The sequence below is a fragment of the Pseudorca crassidens genome, chromosome 4, assembly GCF_039906515.1.
Source record: "Pseudorca crassidens isolate mPseCra1 chromosome 4, mPseCra1.hap1, whole genome shotgun sequence".
NCBI lineage: Eukaryota > Metazoa > Chordata > Mammalia > Artiodactyla > Delphinidae > Pseudorca > Pseudorca crassidens.
In genome coordinates this window covers 129,439,326-129,458,663 of record NC_090299.1, presented here as the reverse complement: position 1 = coordinate 129,458,663, position 19,338 = coordinate 129,439,326, and the positions used below count along the sequence as shown (strand labels likewise).

The 19,338-nt window shown below is 42.2% G+C and overlaps 1 protein-coding gene across 9 annotated transcripts in view; it reads right to left on the bottom strand.

Moving 5' to 3' along the window:
• The window catches only part of SLC10A7 (solute carrier family 10 member 7), a 253,407-nt gene that overhangs the window by 59,016 nt on the left and 175,053 nt on the right, over positions 1-19,338 (bottom strand). For 6 of the 9 annotated variants that reach the window (XM_067736734.1, XM_067736732.1, XM_067736735.1 and 3 more), the window contains one exon: positions 1,979-2,062. The exons of the other annotated variants lie outside the window; for them this stretch is intronic. In XM_067736734.1, coding sequence (XP_067592835.1) covers positions 1,979-2,062 — 84 coding nt within the window. The remainder of the gene's footprint in view (positions 1-1,978; positions 2,063-19,338) is intronic. 9 annotated transcript variants of the gene reach the window in all.

Below are 19,338 nucleotides of genomic sequence, written 5' to 3'. Positions count from 1 at the left end.
CCTCTCTCCCTCACCCAACACGTATTTATTGGGTGCCTATGTAATGACAAACAAAGCAAATGTGGTTCCTGTACTCATAAAGCTTACGGTCTAATGAGGGAGACCAACTGTTAACAAGCAAACAAAAGATAAGTATATGTTGTGACAAGGGCCAAGAAAGGACTCAAGCAAGGTGCCACAATGAAGAGTAAAAGGGAAACATACTTCAGGTAGGTGGTCCAAAGAAGGTATGAATTAAGGAGCCCAATGAGCAATGAGTTGCAGTGGGAGGGTGGGTAGAAAGACATTCTAAATGTCTAAAGACATTCTAAAAAATTAAGCAGCAATTGAGAAAAAGCCAAGGCTAGAGTTTAGGAAATGGGCAAAGAGTTAGAGAGGTAGACGCCGTAAGATTTATTCAGAATACCTGTTATGTGAGCAGCACTGTGGGAATATTTTTTCAAGGATTATCCTGTATTTATTTAATGGTATTCTCTGAGTGCTTTTAAACCCTCCCCCTTTACTGTGTTTAGACCCTTTCCTAAAACTAAAATTAAAAAAAAAAATAGCGCATGTACAGTGGATGCTGTGTTGTGCCCCCCAGACCCATCTCTTCAGTAATGAGATGCTTATTCCCATATCTGCAGGGCATGTTGATTGACTGAAAGATCTCAGTTGACTTCCTCTTTGGGAACTGCTGCTAAGAGAGCAGACTCACCCAAGGACCTACTGCGGAGGGGCAAGGAAGCCAGCATCTGATGACTGCTCAGCACAAGAGGAGAGAAACCAGGCACGCGTGTCTTAGGAAGGACAACTCTGAGGGGTTGGTCCAGCCTAAGGCTGTGGCCCCTTCACCCCCGTCCTACTTGTCCCACTCTCCCAGGTGTTGATCCCAAGGGTTCTCCCCCATTCAGCTTCCTGCATGGAAACCTCTGTCTCAGAGTTGATTTCCCAGAAAACCTAAGACAGCATGTAAATATTACATGTCTATACACACACCATTTTTTATTGTTAGTGCCTCAAAGAGTTGCTTCCTGTTTCGTATCTACAGGGAATTTGAAAATGATGATGAAACTATAGAGCACTTACCTGTATCAGGTTCTATGAGGACAAAAACTTTACATGCATCATATTTCATTTGATGCTCACAACAACCCTTCAAGATAGGTCCCATTATTACACAGTTTGATAAATTATGAACCTGGAGCTAAGGAGATTAAACGACTTGCCCAAGGTCACACAGCAAATAAAAGGCAGAACTAAGAGCTAGAGTCTAGTTGCTCTTAACCCAACATCTGTGCTCTTCGCCATCCTAATGTACTCTTTTTCTAAGACTCACTCACTTTAGCAGTACATTAAACTCTGTACGCTGTTACCGTGGCTACCTATGATGAAAACAACAATGACAACCTTGTTTTTGAATCTGTATGCTCATAACTGAATTATATGCTCATCATCAGCCTGTTATAAGAAGTAGGAATTTCTTCTGCGAGTCTAATTCAGTAAGAATGATAAGGGAAACTAAACTTTCTAAGGTCTAATTTTAAGAGCTAATAGAATTAAATGTTTATTTTATAAACTACAGGGTCACAAATATGATCACTGCTATCGGAGGAGCCTAAGAATAAGAAGAAGCCAGTCAAATGCAGATGGTTGTCCCCCAAATGGTCACAATTGCTGAGACCTTATCAGAAATCAAGGTAATGATCTGCTAGACGTTTCCAAGCTAGCTACATAGCTACAAAGAAGGGAAGATACATTTTAAACATCAAGATTGTGTGCTGGTGTCCCTATATATAGCTATCTGTAAAGCAGATTGATGTTAATTAAAAAAATAAAAAGATGAGACCTTTGTGGCTGAGGAAACCTTCTGTTGGACAGTCTTAGATTTTCATTTAACCATCTCTTCCTCTATCTCTTCTCTCGATTGTCCTGACATTACATAAGAATTCACAATTTGATCTATAAAGAAAAGAGCAGAGAGAACTGGAGACCTTACCTGTCCAATAATGAGGGGAACCACAACAGTCATAAAAAGCTGAGAAAAAATAGATGTAAAAGGCACAGAAGAGGAGGAGTGAAGCTGTAAAACAAGAATACGAGGAGTTAGAATCACTTTAAATCCGTTCTCAATACCGCTGTTAACTAGTGTAATAAATGAATTCTCTCACATGCACAAAAACTTGGTAGCTATATACAAGGAGCAAGTGAAGTTACTTTTATTTTTGAAATTTAGCACGAAATAGACTGAGTAGTTTAATATATAATTTCTATTGGGAGACTAAGATTGAAGAAAAATAACTTGTTTTGCAATTAACTTAAATTTCTTCTTATTAAATACATTTCTGAATTGTAAAGCCGTTCTGTGTTCATGCTGTCTGTACCCATATGGCATATTTCACCTGTAATCATAGTTTACGTGATTTCTATTTCACCCGTCTGCAGATACCTAAAACAAACAAGTGTGTCTCATTCTTTTATTAACGAGATAATATTTGTATTTATGTAAATGAAAGTTTCTAACTTTCCTACTCCTCCAAAACAAAGGCAATGATTCTCATACCCTTTAAAATTCATTCTTAAACAAAATCTTGGAAATGGGAAATCCTGAAATGGAACTTATTTTTCAACTGAAAATTTCAATATACCGCTCCTAAATTTGTATGTCTTAACATTGCTCAGAATTCCCGTTTTGCCTCTGTCCTCAGTTTTTGATTCTTTCTTTGCTAATGATTGCCGTCTCAGCTTCATAAAGATGCCAGCAGCATCAGGCAGTGTTTCTCTGTGAACACATCAACACTCACATTAACCTCAACTACCAAGACCTGCTGTCTTCCTATTAACTTTCTAATGTTTTTTTCAAAATCTCCTTTCTGGACAAACAGTAGCCTGTTCCACAGTTGTTTATCCCTTTCATGAGTCCCTTCTGCAAACAGGTTCTCCCAAGCCATCAGTGACGATCCCCCCGGCCCTTGGAAGTTACTTTCGCCTTCCCCTGCAGACCACACCTCAGTTTTCATATTTACCTAAGTTTAGTTAAACTTGGAAATATCTTTTGGAAAGTAATTTTTGTGAAAGATGCGGAGACGGTAATGATGGAAGGCAGAGAATATTAAATAAAACATATCAAATATTTAGATAAGTGAAGTCCATAGCTCAGAATGAAGTGATGTGGGACCAGTGTTTTCACTGTTTTCTGTGTGAACTGGCTTACCGAAATCTTTTCTATGCCCTGGCCTATTTTATAAAACTCTGTCCCCCATCCTCAGCCCCAATCTATACGCACTCAGAAGGTCAAGAATGTATGCCCTGTCCATCAGTGGCCTGCATCCACTTAATACTGCCTTCAACACTGACCACTGGCTGTCAGTTTCACCCACAAAAAGTGTCGCCTCTAGCCTTTTCCTCCAGAACAAATATAAACGAAAGAAATACAAGCAGAAAAAATGAAACTGGTGAAGAACACACAGGATTTGTGGTGTGTTAAATGTTACATGGCTGTTAGATATTTCTTTTTAGTCAAAACCAAAGTATTAAAAGCTAATGATTAGAGCAACGATGTCCTTGAAGTGCAAGGTATTTAACAAATATATTCTCTCCACAAATATCAACCCTAAGGATGCTCCTGGGGCAAGGACTGAAATAAGGAAAAATATATTTTACAAAGAAACTGAGACACTGGATAATTAGAAAAATAAACTTTAAAGAACAAAGTTTTCGAGTTCAGAAACATTCAACTCAATGCTCTATCCATAGGGTTCACAATGTTTGAAGAGAGGCAGTAGGGTTCGAGGTGATAACCCTCAAGTAAAAAGTCTCAACTCTTGCCTGAAATCTCATGGGTGATCTCACATATCTCTGTTCCTCTTTTTATCTCAACTTTATTAAGTTATTTAATGTATTTTTTAAACGTTTTCATGAATAATCATATGAAGCTATATTCCCTCTGTCAGCCGAGTGCTTATCCCAGGAACTGGCACAGAGAAGATGTATGCAGAAAGCATGAACCTGTGCAGAATGAACAGATGAACTAATTTGTAAACATGGGGTGCTAAAAAGAGACAAACTCTTATCCAAAATCATATCCCTGTTTTTTCTAAAAAAAAAAAAAACACACAAAACTTAAGTATATCTAAAAATCTCTTATTATCATGTAGCATTACAAAATCAGTTGGTATTATTATTTTCACTGCTTGTTTATCACGAGTAACAAAACGAACTTGAACGTGCACCTAGAAACTAAGGGCATCTATTCATGATAAAAACCAAGGGAAGAAAGAACCAGCTCACACGCACGTGCGCCTGTGTAAAACAACAGAGCGAGCCTGGTGGTGCATGTTACCTCCCTCAGTTCTCCTCCACCCCCTCCTTAGCTCCTTAATGCTGCTCTGGAAGGGAAGACCTAAAATTGATAGAATCCTAACCTGCAAGAGACTTGTAGTCCCATTAGCTCTTTTTAAAAATGGAAAACTGAGGTCCAGAGAGAAGCAGCTTGTAATGAACACTTCGAAGACCTGTGTTATGAGGTGCAGTTGGCAGTGCTCCTCAAACACATGCAAGCAACTCTTCAGCCAGATCTGCTCTGTGATAGAAGCCAGATGCACACTGGGAAGGCTGGTTAGTTTAACCATAAAGTATTACTGCAGAGCAGTAAACTCAGATCAAATGGACAGAGGAGTTAAAATGTGATTTCGTGTATTGAGTCCATGTTGGGGGTTCTTTTTAATCCTAATCCAAGCTAAAAGGGAAGTAGAGGAAAACCCATTTCAATTTTGGTGTTGAAGAATATTCTGTGTTTCACTTTCTAGATCCATCACGTAACAGACCACCTGCATGTTCAGTGTCTGGGAGCCTCTTGTTCCTAGAAGACAGTGGAAAAGGTTATGGGGTGAGGGGAAGGGTGGGAGGTTGTCCATGATCCCCAAGGTCCCTGTGTCCTCGAAAACACCCATGATCTCTGATCCACTTGATTAGGAGCACAGGTTAGAGCAGCCCTCCTCTGCGGCTTTGTCAGATCAGATCAGAGGCCAGAGCAAGCTAGCCAGGGATGTAGGTAACTGGGTACACGAAACCAGACTAAGTACGGTGGAGATGTTGGGGAGGAAGTCCTGCAGGGTGGCTTCCTTAGAAGCGGCTCTGAAAGGAAGGAAATCTCAGTGCTGGGGTCTAACTTGGCATAAGTCCTTTCTTTTGAATCGGCCACCAGACCTGTCGCTGTGGTCAGTTTGAAGATGCAGAGGTCCCCTTGGGGAGGTTCCTGACACTATGAAGTACGCCCTGGCATCCAGAAGAAAGAAGAGTGAGCATCTGCATTTGAGAGTATGACTAGAAGATTACAAGACCCAATCACTTTGCATGCAGAGTTGATTTTAACTAAAGCAGAAGGAAATACGCTGCCCGGGCTATTTGTTTCTTCACATTTTAATGAGGAGCCTCATGTGGTTTCTGTTTCAGAGACCAACGTGTTTGGTCTCTGAAGCATCAATTATTGAAGCATCAATAATTTGCACGTTTGGATAAAGTTGCGGGTTCAGCATAAGCTTGTGTCAAGCAAGTGCTCTGGGCTTCGCTGAGCCACCCGGCGGGTTTAAAGGTCCTACGTCTCACATTGCCAAGCCGTGCTTTACGATATCGCATGTGAAATAAACAATCCAGGCATTGGCTAATCTCTTTCAGGACTATAGTGCTTTAAAGCAGAGAACTCACAATTAGGTTTATTTGTTTTAATCTCATGCTGCGAAGAAACGTTTCAGTGAAAATTAAATATGTGGGAATTTAAGACCTTTGTGTTCAATCATTCAAATGGCAACTGGTGCCTCCTGTGGGCCAGAAGCATGTTCTCAGTCCCAGGGATCCAACAGTGAACAAAAAACCAACCCCCCCCCACCCCCCCCACCCCCGCTCCAGGAGCTGCTTTTCAAAGTTGAGGTCTGCATGTGGGTCCACCCATCACCAAGTGCACACTCCTTTCTTTCCCCTGCTTATAACTGGAAAAGTCCTAGTCTTTTCCTAAGAATTATTTCAAGCATCACTTCTTTGGGGATTATTTCCAAACCCTCCTCCCCAAATGCGGACTCGGCCACCCCCTCTTTTGTGGCTCTGTGTTGCCACTGTACCGCTCAGAATCCTTGGTTGTTCTTGTTTACACATCTGCCTCTCCCAGTAGACTGTATGTTCCTGAAGGTCAGGGACGCGGTCCTTTTCATGTTTATGTTCCGGGTGCCCAGCAGAGTGACTGCGTTCTACATCTAGGGTGGTGGTTCTCAAACGTTAACATACCAGACACACCTGGAGGGCTTGTGGGAACACCTGTTCCTTGGTGCCACCTTCAGAGTTTCTGATTCGTGACACCTAGCAGGAAGGACGAGGGGAGGAAGGGGAGAATTTGCACTTCTAACCAGGCCCCAGGTGATGCTGCTGCTACTGCTGGGCTGGGGTTTACCTTTGAGAACCACGGAGTTAGTACACAGTATGTGCTCCAGAATGTGTGTTCACCTAATGAATGGCCACAACACATAGGTAGAAAGAGAGGCTTGACAATGTTTTTTCTTCTTTCCATCCTTCCAGCTTTCGGTAAGTTACAGAGTCCTGCTGAATTCACAGCCCCAAGAAAGGACCAGGAGTCTCCCACCCAATTGTCTCCTATAATTACAGTTATGGTAACATTTATTGTGCACTGCTCTGAATGCCTAATGTGTTGAAGGATTTAATACAGCGACCCCTTGAGGTGGGTCTCATTAGCACCCCCATTTTCATATGAGGAAACCGTGGCACAGAACACTTGAACAGCCTGGACATGGTCACCGTACCTAGAAAGTGACGGAGCCGGGAACTCAACCCAGAAGGCTGTCTCCACAGCCCTCACACTTAATCCTTACATTCCACCGCACATTAACAACAGAAGGGACAGAGCAGTGAGATGGGGAAGGGGGCGGGAGTGGAGGCCAAAGCTGGCCTCCCCTTATCTTGTCCATGTGAGAGAAAGAGAAGAACGTCTGTGTGTCTGTATGTGTGTTTTGTGAGGGCTGCAAGGAGATGGGGAGCTGGAGGGCAGAAGCAAAAAGACAGAGGGAGGGCCTCCCTGGTGGCACAGTGGTTGAGAGTCCTCCTGCCGATGCAGGGGACGCGGGTTTGTGCCCTGGTCCGGGAAGATCCCACATGCCGCGGAGCGGCTGGGCCCGTGAGCCATGGCCGCTGAGCCTGTGCGTCTGGAGCTTGTGCTCCGCAACGGGAGAGGCCACAACAGTGACAGGCCCGCATACTGCAAAAAAAAAAAGAGGGGAAAAAAGAAAAAAAGGGGATGGGAGGAAACTGGATAAGCAGTGGACAACGGTGCAGCCTTTCTCACCTGGGTTTCTGGATTTGAACCACAGGACACCGAAAATTATTTGAGTAACTCTTTTCTTAACTCCCTCAAGGATGGCACACCACTAGTACCAGGGTAGATGTGTCAGAAGGAAGTTAATCCAGTACATACAAGGCCTGCTGTAGAGCATTAGGATTTAATTTTCTAACCTGGCAGAGAAAGGCTGAGTCAAACGAAGCAAGATTGGCTGCTATCGATCCATTCAACTTAGAAATTGTTTGATTTGGAAAGAATCTGGGGGCGTCCAGTCAGTGAAATTTTACAGGGCCAGACTAAGCAGACTCAGAAAGACAAATAAGTAAATTCTTGATGAAGACACATTGACCGTCCGTAAAATCAGTTATCAGCCTATAGTTAGAAAACAGATGGTGCGTTTTAAATCACTCCTGTAAGTGAGCTGACCTGTATATCGTCATTAACGCACCAGGTCTTCACTTGCTCTCTGTGTAATCAGCCTTTTATCTCCTACCAGGGAAATCCATTAGCCACAGGCGCTGCAACTATTTGTGTCCCTTCTCAGCTATTAAAACATTATTGTATTATATAATTCACCCTTGATGATTGGTCTTTGCTTTCATGAGTCCCACATTCAGAGAAAAATAAGAATAGATATTTATAGTTTATACTGTAGAGAATTTTAAATCTCCTTTGCGAGGAAATCAGGAAGAAGCCACTTCAGACCTATATAGAAAGCAGGATGAGCTCCCTTCCGGCCCAGTTCTGGCCCCTCACCTACATTACCCAGAGCCCAGCCCCAGGCGAGGGAAAGAAGGAGGGGACTTGCTTACTATTGGATCTAACTTTCTTGTACCCACACACAGACATTATGGATGTTCATAAATACTATCCCCTTCCCGTCACAAAGACAAGGCATTCAGACGTAAGAAGGGAGAGTGTCCCTAGGCCTTGATCCCCTGAGCCCTTCTACAGTCCCGTCTTTCCCCAGAATCTATAGTCCAGTCTGTCTTTCATTCCATGCGAACTGAACTGATTACTTACACAAAATCAATGACTCAAAGGTATACCAGGCTGACAGGCTCAGTGGAAAAATGACTGTCATTTTTATGAAAATTAAGAATATGGTTGTTAAAAAGCCACACTGATTTGGCTGCGTGTATCAAACTAGAGGTGGGTTACGGCATGGAATGTGTATAGGTCGTTGAGGAAATGATCCCTTTTATTTATTATTTATATATCTAGATGCATGGTATTTTTCCTTCTCTGAGCAACAAAGAACAAAATAGGTTTTAAATGATTTTTTTAAAGATTAAAAAATATGTAAAACATTTCTTTTTGTTATCTGCTAATTTAAAACGTAAGATGAAAAGATTACCTTCCAATAACTGATGGAAACGACGTACAATTGTAAGTTCTGTTTATTCAAACAACACAAGAATTGTAGTGAAATGTGCCCAAATGAACTGTAAATCAGCTTATCGCCCGCAGAGGAAAGCTGTGTGAAGATGGGCTTCCAGGACACGGCTGGCTAGAGGCAGAGATACGCAGAGGCATCTAGAAACAAGCTTTGTCCGTTATTCCATGACCACAGGATTCGGTCTTGTCAATCCTGAGTTTGGTTCAGGAACCACAGAACCTGCTGTTGCTAATTGTTCCTTAAGGAGACAAAGTTTTAAGTTCCTCCAGAAGAGGGACCAACAGGCAAGGGTGGTGTAAGGAAGCAGTGTCCTTCTCACTTCAGCCAGATCATAACTGCTTGGGGAGCAGCCGCTGGTGTTGGAGCGGGACCAAGGTGCAGGGAGAAGCCTGGCTAGGACAGCGCTGCACCTGAGCGCATCCCTTCAGATAAGTCCGCCAAGTCCCAGAGCAGCAGTGGACTTGGCCTCTCTGGGTCAATGGTCCTTGAAGGGGGATGGGGGTGGGGGGAGTTTATCAATGTTGCTTCTAGAGCATTTGAAAGTGGCTTACCAGGTGCTCCCCTGCTTCCCCGTTATTTCAACAAGGTCTGGGGGAGTCCCAGGAAGAGCATTTATAAAAGACTCCACAGATTATCTTGCATTACAAAATTCTCCATGCGTGAGAAGCATCCCTGTGTGATTTATACACACAGTCAGAAGATAAGCTGCTCTCAGGCTCGAGGAGATGAGATCCGTCTTACTTGCTTTAGGAACAAACGCTCCTGGGCACATGGTGGAGAGCCCGGTTCCCTGTGGAACAACTGAGGCAATCAATGGGATCGTTTCTCTTCAAGTGCTTTATGTTTTATCATCATTTTATACATCGCACATGTATGTGACCATCAGTTATGCAAGCATCATTGGGAACACACTACAAAAAATAATCAGAGTACTGTACATGACACTAATGTCTGTATTTGCTGTTTTTGTTTCTATTGATGGGATCAAAAGTTGAAGGACTTTCTATCACAGGTAGCCAATTACTAGAGAAACTAATGATGACCGTAGCCTTGAAAGCTGCCACTGACGTCTCTCCCCAACCCTGACCTCGCTCTTCTGTGAACTCCTATGAAATTCAGTCTGAATCACATAGTTTAGTAGTTAATTTTTCCTCTAAAATTCTTCCATAGTCTATTCTTCTTTACCTACATGAGGTTTAAGTTTCTTCAAGGCAATATTTATGCCTTATTCTGTTTATCTTTCCTATGTTACCTAAAATATATGTCCAGGAAGTAGTAACTGAGTGCTGATAAAATGTCTTAAAATCACCTGTCTCCTAGGAGGCACGCTTTGTAAGCAAAACCTGGAAGGAACGCTGCCTGAAAGCGCCCCGTGTTCTTGACTAGTCTTTGAACCTAAGTTTTCTCATATAGGTGAGGATAATACCTACCTTTAAAGGTACTCATGCTACTCACATGGGAATATGCATAGAGTACCCATTATACCGACTCAATAAAAATTCGTTTCCCCCTCCCCCCACCGTCCCCCTCCCCTTCCGGAAAAACAAGGTTTCTTTTAAAGTGTCCTGAGAATTCAAGCTGATTGGATTTAAGAACTGCTGAAATGGAAAGTAACAGAAGAGACAGTCAGACGAATGGAGCATACAGTTAGCCTAGAAACAGGGCCTGGTGTGCATGCATGGGGGTGCACGTACATGTTTGCGTGTTGTACACATGTGTGTATGTATGTCCAAGTATCACAATGCCTTCTAAATATCTACTTGATGAGGGGCCAGATTTCTAAGAAATCAAGTCATATAAAATCAATTAATATAACAGCAGAGCTGGTGGTGCTCCCACTTACTTAAGGGGCGCTTACATTACTATTGACTGGGTAAGCATGAGGGTGAATGTTTATTAAATATCCTAAGCGATTGATGTGACCATCCCCACATATGGAGACGGGTTGATCTGTAACTCTGAGAACATGACTTTCAGCAGTGGTCCAAGTTTCCGCCCTTCGTGTTTCCACGGGTCTTGATGTTGAGCTGACCTTTGTGGCTGTGGTGGAAGTGAGGCCTTGATTTGTCGTTTCAATGGCACAAGCTCAAAGCGCTACTGACTCTCCCCTGCCACGCAGGAACTCATTTAAATAAAAGTGGTGGTCTACAGAATTATGAGGCTTGAGGCCATGACAATACCAGATAATATCTGGTTTCCTTAGATCATAACTGTGTAGAATTAGACTGACCTGTTCCACAGTGTGAACATAGTTATCTTACCTCCTTTGTCTTAATTTTAGAGGGAGTAAGGGAGAAGTTTAGACGTTGCTTCCTTTCATTCCGCACAGTCACCAAGATGTAGTTGGGAAGAAGGTGTGAGGGAGCTGCTAAGGAGACTTGGGGGGACAGGGGTCTACAAAGGCAGGAGCTTCACGCTGCCCAATGGACTGTCCCTGACCTCACAGCCTAAGTGCTTGACTCAGCACCAGGGCCTCTGCATCTTCACTACCCACAACACTCCATTTCAAGTTTTCAAATCTCTCTCTTTCAGTCTTCTCTATTATTTGCTGCTGAACAAAAACTGTAATAATGGTCGGTAAACAGAGTGTTAGTGAGAAACCACATCAGAGGACAGGAAAGATCTGCAAGTTTTAAGTGATGTTAGATATGAACGAGAATCAGAACCACGCACATGAAAAAAACTTGAAGTAAGTAGGAGATCCCTGGAGAAATATTAGAAGTTTCCATCTACCTCTCAAATTAAAAGTTTTCCTCAAATTAAAAGTTTTCTTTCAAAAGGGAGCTCTGCTACACTGTTGGTGGGAATGTAAATTGGTAAAGCCACTGTGGAGAACAGTATGGAGGTTCCTTAAAAAACTAAAAATAGAGCTACCATATCATCCAGCAATCCCACTCCCGGGCATATATCCAGAAAAGACAAAAACTCTCATTGGAAAAGATACATGCACCCCAGTGTTCATAGCAGCACTATTTATAATAGCCAAGACATGGAAGCAACCTAAATGTCCATCAACAGATGAATGGATAGAGAAGATGTGGTACATAAATACAAAGGAATATTGCTCAGTCATAAAAATGAAATAATGCCATTTGCAGCAACACGGATGGACCTAGAGATTATTATACTAAGTGAAGTAAGTCAGACAAAGACAAATACCGTAAGATATCACTTATATGTGGAATCGAAAATATGACACAAAGGAATTTATCTACGAAACAGAAACAGACTCACAGACAATAGAGAAGAGACTTGTGGTTGCCAAGGGGGAGGGGGAGGAGGGGGAGGGACGGATTGGGAGTTTGGGGTCAGCAGACGCATCTGTTACATATAGAAGGGATAAACAAAACAAGGTCCTACACACACAGGGAACTACATTCAATATCCTGTGATAAGCCATAATGGAAAAGAATATGAAAAAGAATGTGTGTGTGTGTGTGTGTGTGTGTGTGTGTGTGTGTGTGTGTGTATAACTGAATCACTTTGCTGTACAGCAGAAATTAACATGAATCAACTATACTTGAATATATTTTTTTAAAAAGCTTCTTTCAGTAAAAAATTATTGTAAAAAAACCCACTTCTCCTATTAAATAAAATGTTTTCTTTTTTAGTAATCTCCTTTGAAATATTATGATACTTGTGATACAATTTCTACCTTGGATTTTAATTAGCTGTGAATATATTCTATTTTCTCTGTTAAATCATAAATTCTTTGAGGGAAGGATCAATGTCAGACTGATCGTTGTAATATTCACAGTGCACAGTAGGCATCCAAACACTGAACAAAAGAATGGATGTTTTAATATTATTGAAAAAAATTGTAAGTTATTTGTCATAGCAGATATAAAGTAAAATTTTATGGCTCAGGCTGGAATGCTAACCTTCGAACCACTTATTTATCATCTGAATCATTCTAATAATTGTTCACCCATCTTTCTATTCCCCTCCTTCCAACATTTATTGAATATTTGGCACCAGAGATAAGTTAATGAATAAGATATTCATGGTTCCTGGCCCAGGCGGACAAAATCTAGTGGCTGCTTACCACTGTTTCAGAAGGACAATTCACATGGAATTTCAAGTAATGAACTTATAAGTATGGTTTTTAGCTAGACAAGGCCTTTATTTACCCTTACAGATTGGAACTCCATGGTCTGATACACATCCACTAACAAAATAAAGACAATAATTTCTGCCCTTGCCAATAGCAAAGGTATGTTATCAAGAAAATTGAGGTGATATATGTAAAAAGCACTTTGAGCCTTAGGAGTTAATGGTGCTATTTCAGGAAGTTTCACTGCACTCATTGCCAGCCATGGTAAATATTGGATTCATTTATATACAAGTTTATAAGATTATAGATGATTATAGAATCTTACAGTTTTAAGACTCAGCCCATCATTAAGGTCTGGACTAGCTGGACCATCGCTGCATTTCATCAGATAAGTGCTTTTGCAAAACCTTGACATCCTTCCTGGCATTATTTTCTATTTTTCTTTATAAAGTGTCAAATTTAAATAACTACCATTTGCTGGTTCCTTACAGTTTACAACAGGCTTTCCCATAAATGAATTCATTTCAGCTTATAATTCTCACTTTACAGAGGTAAAAACCGAGGCTAAGAAGGGTAAAAGAAAATCCACTGTTCACAACAAATACTGGCTGCAGACTGAACCAAAACGGGATGCTTTCTCCCCATACCATGCCACCCCTGCACAACAGACTGTGAGGGAAGTGAAGTCGGTCCATTCAAAATGGCTTTTCAATAAGGAATGTGGCCCTGAAGGTAGAGCAAGTGATGAGGACATACAAGTCCTAAAAGTGGTCCTAGCCTGACTCTTTGAACAGAGGGACCTGTCCAACTGTGATGTAGTGAAATAGTAAGAAATATATATTTGGTCTTTGTCCCCAATTCCTAGCACAGAGCTTCTAAAACCCTCAGAACTTCCTGAGGGATGGGATGATAAGAGTGTCTTTTGTTACATTATTTGGGTTTTGTCCCCAGTACCTGGCACAGAAGGGTTCAGAGAGCTTCCGGGTTGGTGAATGCACCCATATGCAGGGTGGGTGGCACACCCCAAACTCCATGGGACAGAAACTCCTGCACTTGGGACCGTTCTGGACCTTGCTCTATGTACCTCTTCACCTGACTGTTTATTTGTTTCCTTTATTATTAACCGGTAATAATAAATAAAGTGTTTCACTGGGTTCTGTGAACAGTGGTAGCAAATTATTGGACCTGAGGAGGGGGCTGTGGGAGCCCCCTGATTTGTAGCCAAGTCGGACAGAAGTGTGGGTAACCTGGAAACCACTATTTCTGATTGGCACCTGCAGTGAGAGGCAATCTTGGGAGACTGAGCCCTCCACCTGTGGGGTCTGCATTAACTCTGGGAAGTTAGTGTCAAAATGAATTAAATTGTAGAATACCCGGTTGGTATTTGCAGAGAATTGGAGAATCCCTTGGCATCGAAAACCCACACCTTTGGTGTTAGAAGTACTGTGAGAACAGAAACAGTTTTTCTTTACCAAGCATCCATTCAAAAATGCTTTCAAGTGGCTTCCACAGCCAGGCATTATTTTGAGCAGTGGGCTTTTAGCAGTGACCAAAACATAAAGTCTCTGCTATCTTGTAATGCTTTGCTCTAGTTAGGGAAGATGGATAATAAACAAATTAACTAGTGATTAAGATGTCACGTGATAAGTGCTAAAGAAGAACAATTAAGAATGGTAGGTGGGGAGAGAGTGATGGAATATATTATTCTTCTCCTCTAAAATGACATCTGACCAGAGACCTGATGAAAGTGAAGGAGGGAGCCATGTGGATATCCGGGGTGGGGAGAATCCAGGCTGAGCCAATGCCAAGTGTAAAGACTCAGGATGGTCCTCGGTGCTGCTGGACCATAGCACTGCATTTGTCCATTCCATTCACTCTGCCACATGACTGTTTCATGTCTTTGCCTTTCTCATCAAATCTCCAACACCTCCTTGCCTTTTCTTGTCCTCCACCCCTAACCTTGCTTGCCACTTCACTGAGAAAACAGAACCAGAGGAGAACTTAACAAGCTCCTATAACTACATCATCCAATTTACTTGCATCCCTGCCTACATCCCATGGCTTCCTTTCCGTGACTCTGGATGAACTATCTGTGCTTAGGAGGCCATACTCCCTTTACACACTAGAACTCATCCCTTTCTCCTACTCAAGGACATGGGTCCACGAGTTCTCCCCTCTTTTTTCTGTATCAAATTTTCCTTCTCTAACTGGATTAATCTATTGATACAAATATGCTAATAATTTTCCCAACTTAAAAAGGAATCCTCTCTCGGTCCTTCATTAACTTTGTTGCTCTCCCATTTTCTGCACACTTTACAGCAAAATGAACTCTTCTTTCTTCATTTATTCTTGAACCAACTTCAATAAGGCTTTCTCCTCCAAAACTCTGCTGAAATAGCTCTTGTTAAGGTCTCCAGTGGCTTCCATCTTGTTACAATCAATGGCCAATTGTTGGACTTCATTTTATCCGAATTATTACCAGCATTTGAAGTAGCTGACCATGATCCCCTTTTTGAAACACATTCTCTGCTAGGCTTCTAGGACATTAAAATCTCTTGGTGTTCTTCCTAAGCAAACTGGATATCCTTGGTCTTCTTTGCTGACCTCTTAATGTTAGAATGCCCCAAATTCAGTCCACTGATACCTCTCCTTCTTTATTCTCTTTTGGTGATCTCGTCCAGCCTAACTCAAAATCCATCTCTATGCTGAACTTTCCCAAATGTGTATCTGTAGAGATACACACACACAGAAAGTCCAGACCCTTTCTCCTGAATTCCAGACATATAGTCAACTGCTTACTTGACTTCTCTACTTAGATGTCTGAAAGGCATCTTAATCCAGACATGTCCAAGACTGAATTTGTTGGGAGTTCCATCAACTTGTTCGACCCTACAGCCTTCCCTATCTTAGTAAACGGCAATCCCATACTTCAAGTTGCACAGGCGTGGAGTCATCCTTGATTCTTATCTTTCCCTCATAATTTTCATTCAATCTCTCAGCTCTTTCAAGAAAATAAAGAACTACCTCCCACCAGATTTATTCAACCACGCTGGCCCAAGCTAATGGCATCTCTTGCACTAGCTTTCTAACTGGTCTTCCTGTCTCCACCATGATCCCCTTAACAATCTACTCTCAACCCAGCATCCAGAGTCACCCTTTTAAAGGGAATGTCAGAACATGCCATTCCCTTGATCAAAACTCTTTCAGTCGTTTCCTGTCTCTCTTGAATTACAATTCAAAATCCGTACAAAGGACTTTAAGGTCCTCTATCATTTGGCCTCTGCTATGTCTCTGACCTCATCTCCATCTACTCTCCCCTTGCTCACTCCATTCCAGCCACACTGGCCTCCTTGCTGTTCCTTAGGCACCAGGCACACTCTCAGGACCTTTGCACTTGTTGTTCCTTCCACCTGGAACATTCTACCACCAGAAAGCTCACTTTCTGGTGGTATCTCCTCTAGGCCTTTGCTCAAATATTGTTTCTCAGTCAGTCCAACCTCCCAACCCACTTCCCTTCCTTACTTTATTTTTTCTTTAGCACCCATCTTACACAATATATTTTTACTTATTTGTTGGTTGCTTCTTTCCACTAGTATATAACCTCCATTAGAGCAAAGATGTATCTGTTTTGCTCACTGCTATATCCTTGGCACCCCGGAAAGTGACTGGCATATTGGAAGAACTCAATACGTATTACTGAATGAGTGATAAATAAGTTAAAATAACTTTTTGGAGGACTTCCCTGGTGGTGCAGTGGTTGGGAGTCTGCCTGCTAATGCAGGGGACACGGGTTCGAGCCCTGGTCTGGGAGGATCCCACATGCCGCGGAGCGACTGGGCCCGTGCGCCACAACTACTGAGCCTGCGCGTCTGAAGCCTGTGCTCCGCAACAAGAGAGGTCGCGACAGTGAGAGGCCCGCGCACCGCGATGAAGAGTGGCCCCCGCTCGCCACAACTAGAGAAAGCCCTCGCACAGAAACGAAGACCCAACACAGCAAAAAAATAAATTAAATAAATTAAAAAAGAAGGCTCAACATTAAAATAATAACAACTTTTTGGAGGAACTGTGCCATAAAAGAGTGCACAGAAATGGACTACAGGTAGGATAAGGTGAAATTTAATTTTTAAGATGTGTAATATTACAGAATGCTTACACGCTGACAGAAATGACCCAGCAGAGATAGAAAATTTAATGACATAGGAGAAAGAGGGAAATGTGTGTGGCTCCTACTGTTAAGTAGGCAATAAGGGATGGCACAACTGGAGGGACTGGCCTTAGATGGGAGCAAAGATAGTTTATCTACGGAAGGAGGAGAGAGGTGAAAAATATAGAAGCAAGTAGGCGGGATTTTGTAAATTTCTCTGATTGCTTCTGACTTCCTCATCATCTAGTTTCCTTTCTGCATCAGTTAAGATGAAAAAAAGAGAAGAGGCACTGGAGATTTGAGAAGCAAGGAGAAGGTGTGAAATGATTCTCTAGAGATTGGGGATGTGCATCAGTTCGGGGAAGGGAGTAGGACTGCCAGGCTCATTTACAATTAGTTGTCATGGATTTCGAATGAGATCAGTCAGCATGAGAGTGGGTGCCCCCGCGTGTTCAGGTACAAATACAGAAAGGTGTAGAGTTGGATTTAAGCAGGCCTGGCACTTGCCAGACAAATAGGAAGCAGTAAGAAATGAGCAAGGTTGTTGACGGTGTATGTAATAAAGTAATTACAGTGATGGACCATGAGATCTAGGCTAGGTCAGATGGAATCTGAGGGTAAGAGGGTGAAGGTAGGGTGGATTAGTTAGAAGCATTGAAGGTGATAAGGTAAATAAATGAGCCCTCCTGGCAAGTTTGCAGAATTCTTAATCTGGGGAGTAAGTCACAAAGATAGCAGCTGCTAGTAGGAGAAGACATTTGAAAATAGGATTATGGAAGGATGCTATCATTGGCAGTAATAAGTCAAACGTCTGACTGCAGGGGTGACTGGCTGAGATGAGGGGGAAGGCAATCTCACTGGTGAAGGGGGTCAAGAATTTAGAGGCCAGGGTATTGGGAAGGTCAACTATGTGAATACTGAAAACACCAAGAATCAATCCAAGTGTATTGTGAAAAAGAAGACAATGGAAAGGTACTAACATTTTTCTGGACTCTTAGAGCGTGACCTGGTGTTCCACTGACAATTACAACAAAGAGCGGCAGCAGGTAATATAGGTGTGCTGGCATAACCTTTAAAGGTAATAGGAGGATTTTATGGAGCAGGCATGGGAAGTGATTTGGGATTGGTAAAGAGGAACAAGAAAGACACCTTCTCCCATTTCAAGGCTCAGTGATATGAAAGATGCCAACAGCAAAAACATGAATAAGAAGACAGGTTTCAGTTGGAGCAAGATGGTAAAGGGAACATTCTGAGAAGATGTTAAGAATACAGGGAACTGAGACTCCATCAGCAAAAATGGCTTTTACTAGCTACTGTGCCTGACTATCCAGAAATTTACACTTTCAAGATATGATTTAAAAAAAAAGACAATTCAATTTTCAGGGGTTGTATTAGCTTTTTTGACTTCTGTAATGAAATATCATAAACTGAGTGGCTTAAAACAACAGAAACATATTGTTTCACAGTTGTGGAAACTGTAAGTCTGAAATCAAGCAAGGCCATGCTCCCTCTGAAATCTCTAGAGGAGAATCCATCCTTGTCTCTTCTAGCTTCTGACGTTTGCCGGCAACCGCTGGTGTCCCTTGGCCTGAGACCCGTCTCTCTAATCTCTTCCTCCGTCGTGATGTGGCATTCTCCCTGTGGTTCTCTGACTCCTATTCTTTACGGACAGCAGTCATATTGGATTAAGGACCCACCCTGTACCACTATGACTTCATCTTAACTAATTACATCTGCAACACCCCTATTTTCCAATAAGGTCACATTCGGATGTACTAGGGATTAGAACTTCAACCTATCTTTTGGAGAATCACAATTTAAGCCACAACAGGGGTGTTGATGAAAAACACTACATCTTTAATGATATGTGTTCATATTTTAAGTCGCTCAGGCTTTTCTCTCCTGCTAAGTGAAGCCTGGTCACCCAAGTGTTTAAGCAATTCCCATTGTTCGTAAAATGCACAGGCAAAAAGTATTATATACTGTACATGCGATTTCAAGTCACGTAACACAGAAGTAACTATTGATGTCGTGTGACGGTGCCATTGAACCTAGTGGGACAGCCCAGTTGGCTCAAAAGGGAAGCATTAAACTTTTAAGTTGAGGGTCTTGGGGTTTCTTTCACTATTCCTGTAGCTCGATGATTTAAAAAGGTTGAACCAACTAAAGCTCACAAGTCTAGGGTCTAAGAGGGGAGGCAAGCTTGCATGATGCCATTAATATTAACCAGCTGGGAATGTCTTGTTACGGCATGGAAATGGGAAGAGAGGGAGAAAAGTAAGCATCTGGTTCTTTTAGTCACAGCTGAAACAGTGTCTCAGGGATTCCAGACTCTGAGATACTCAAAAGTGCTACCTATGGGCTTCCCTGGTGGCGCAGTGGTTGAGAGTCCGCCTGCCGATGCAGGGTACACGGGTTCG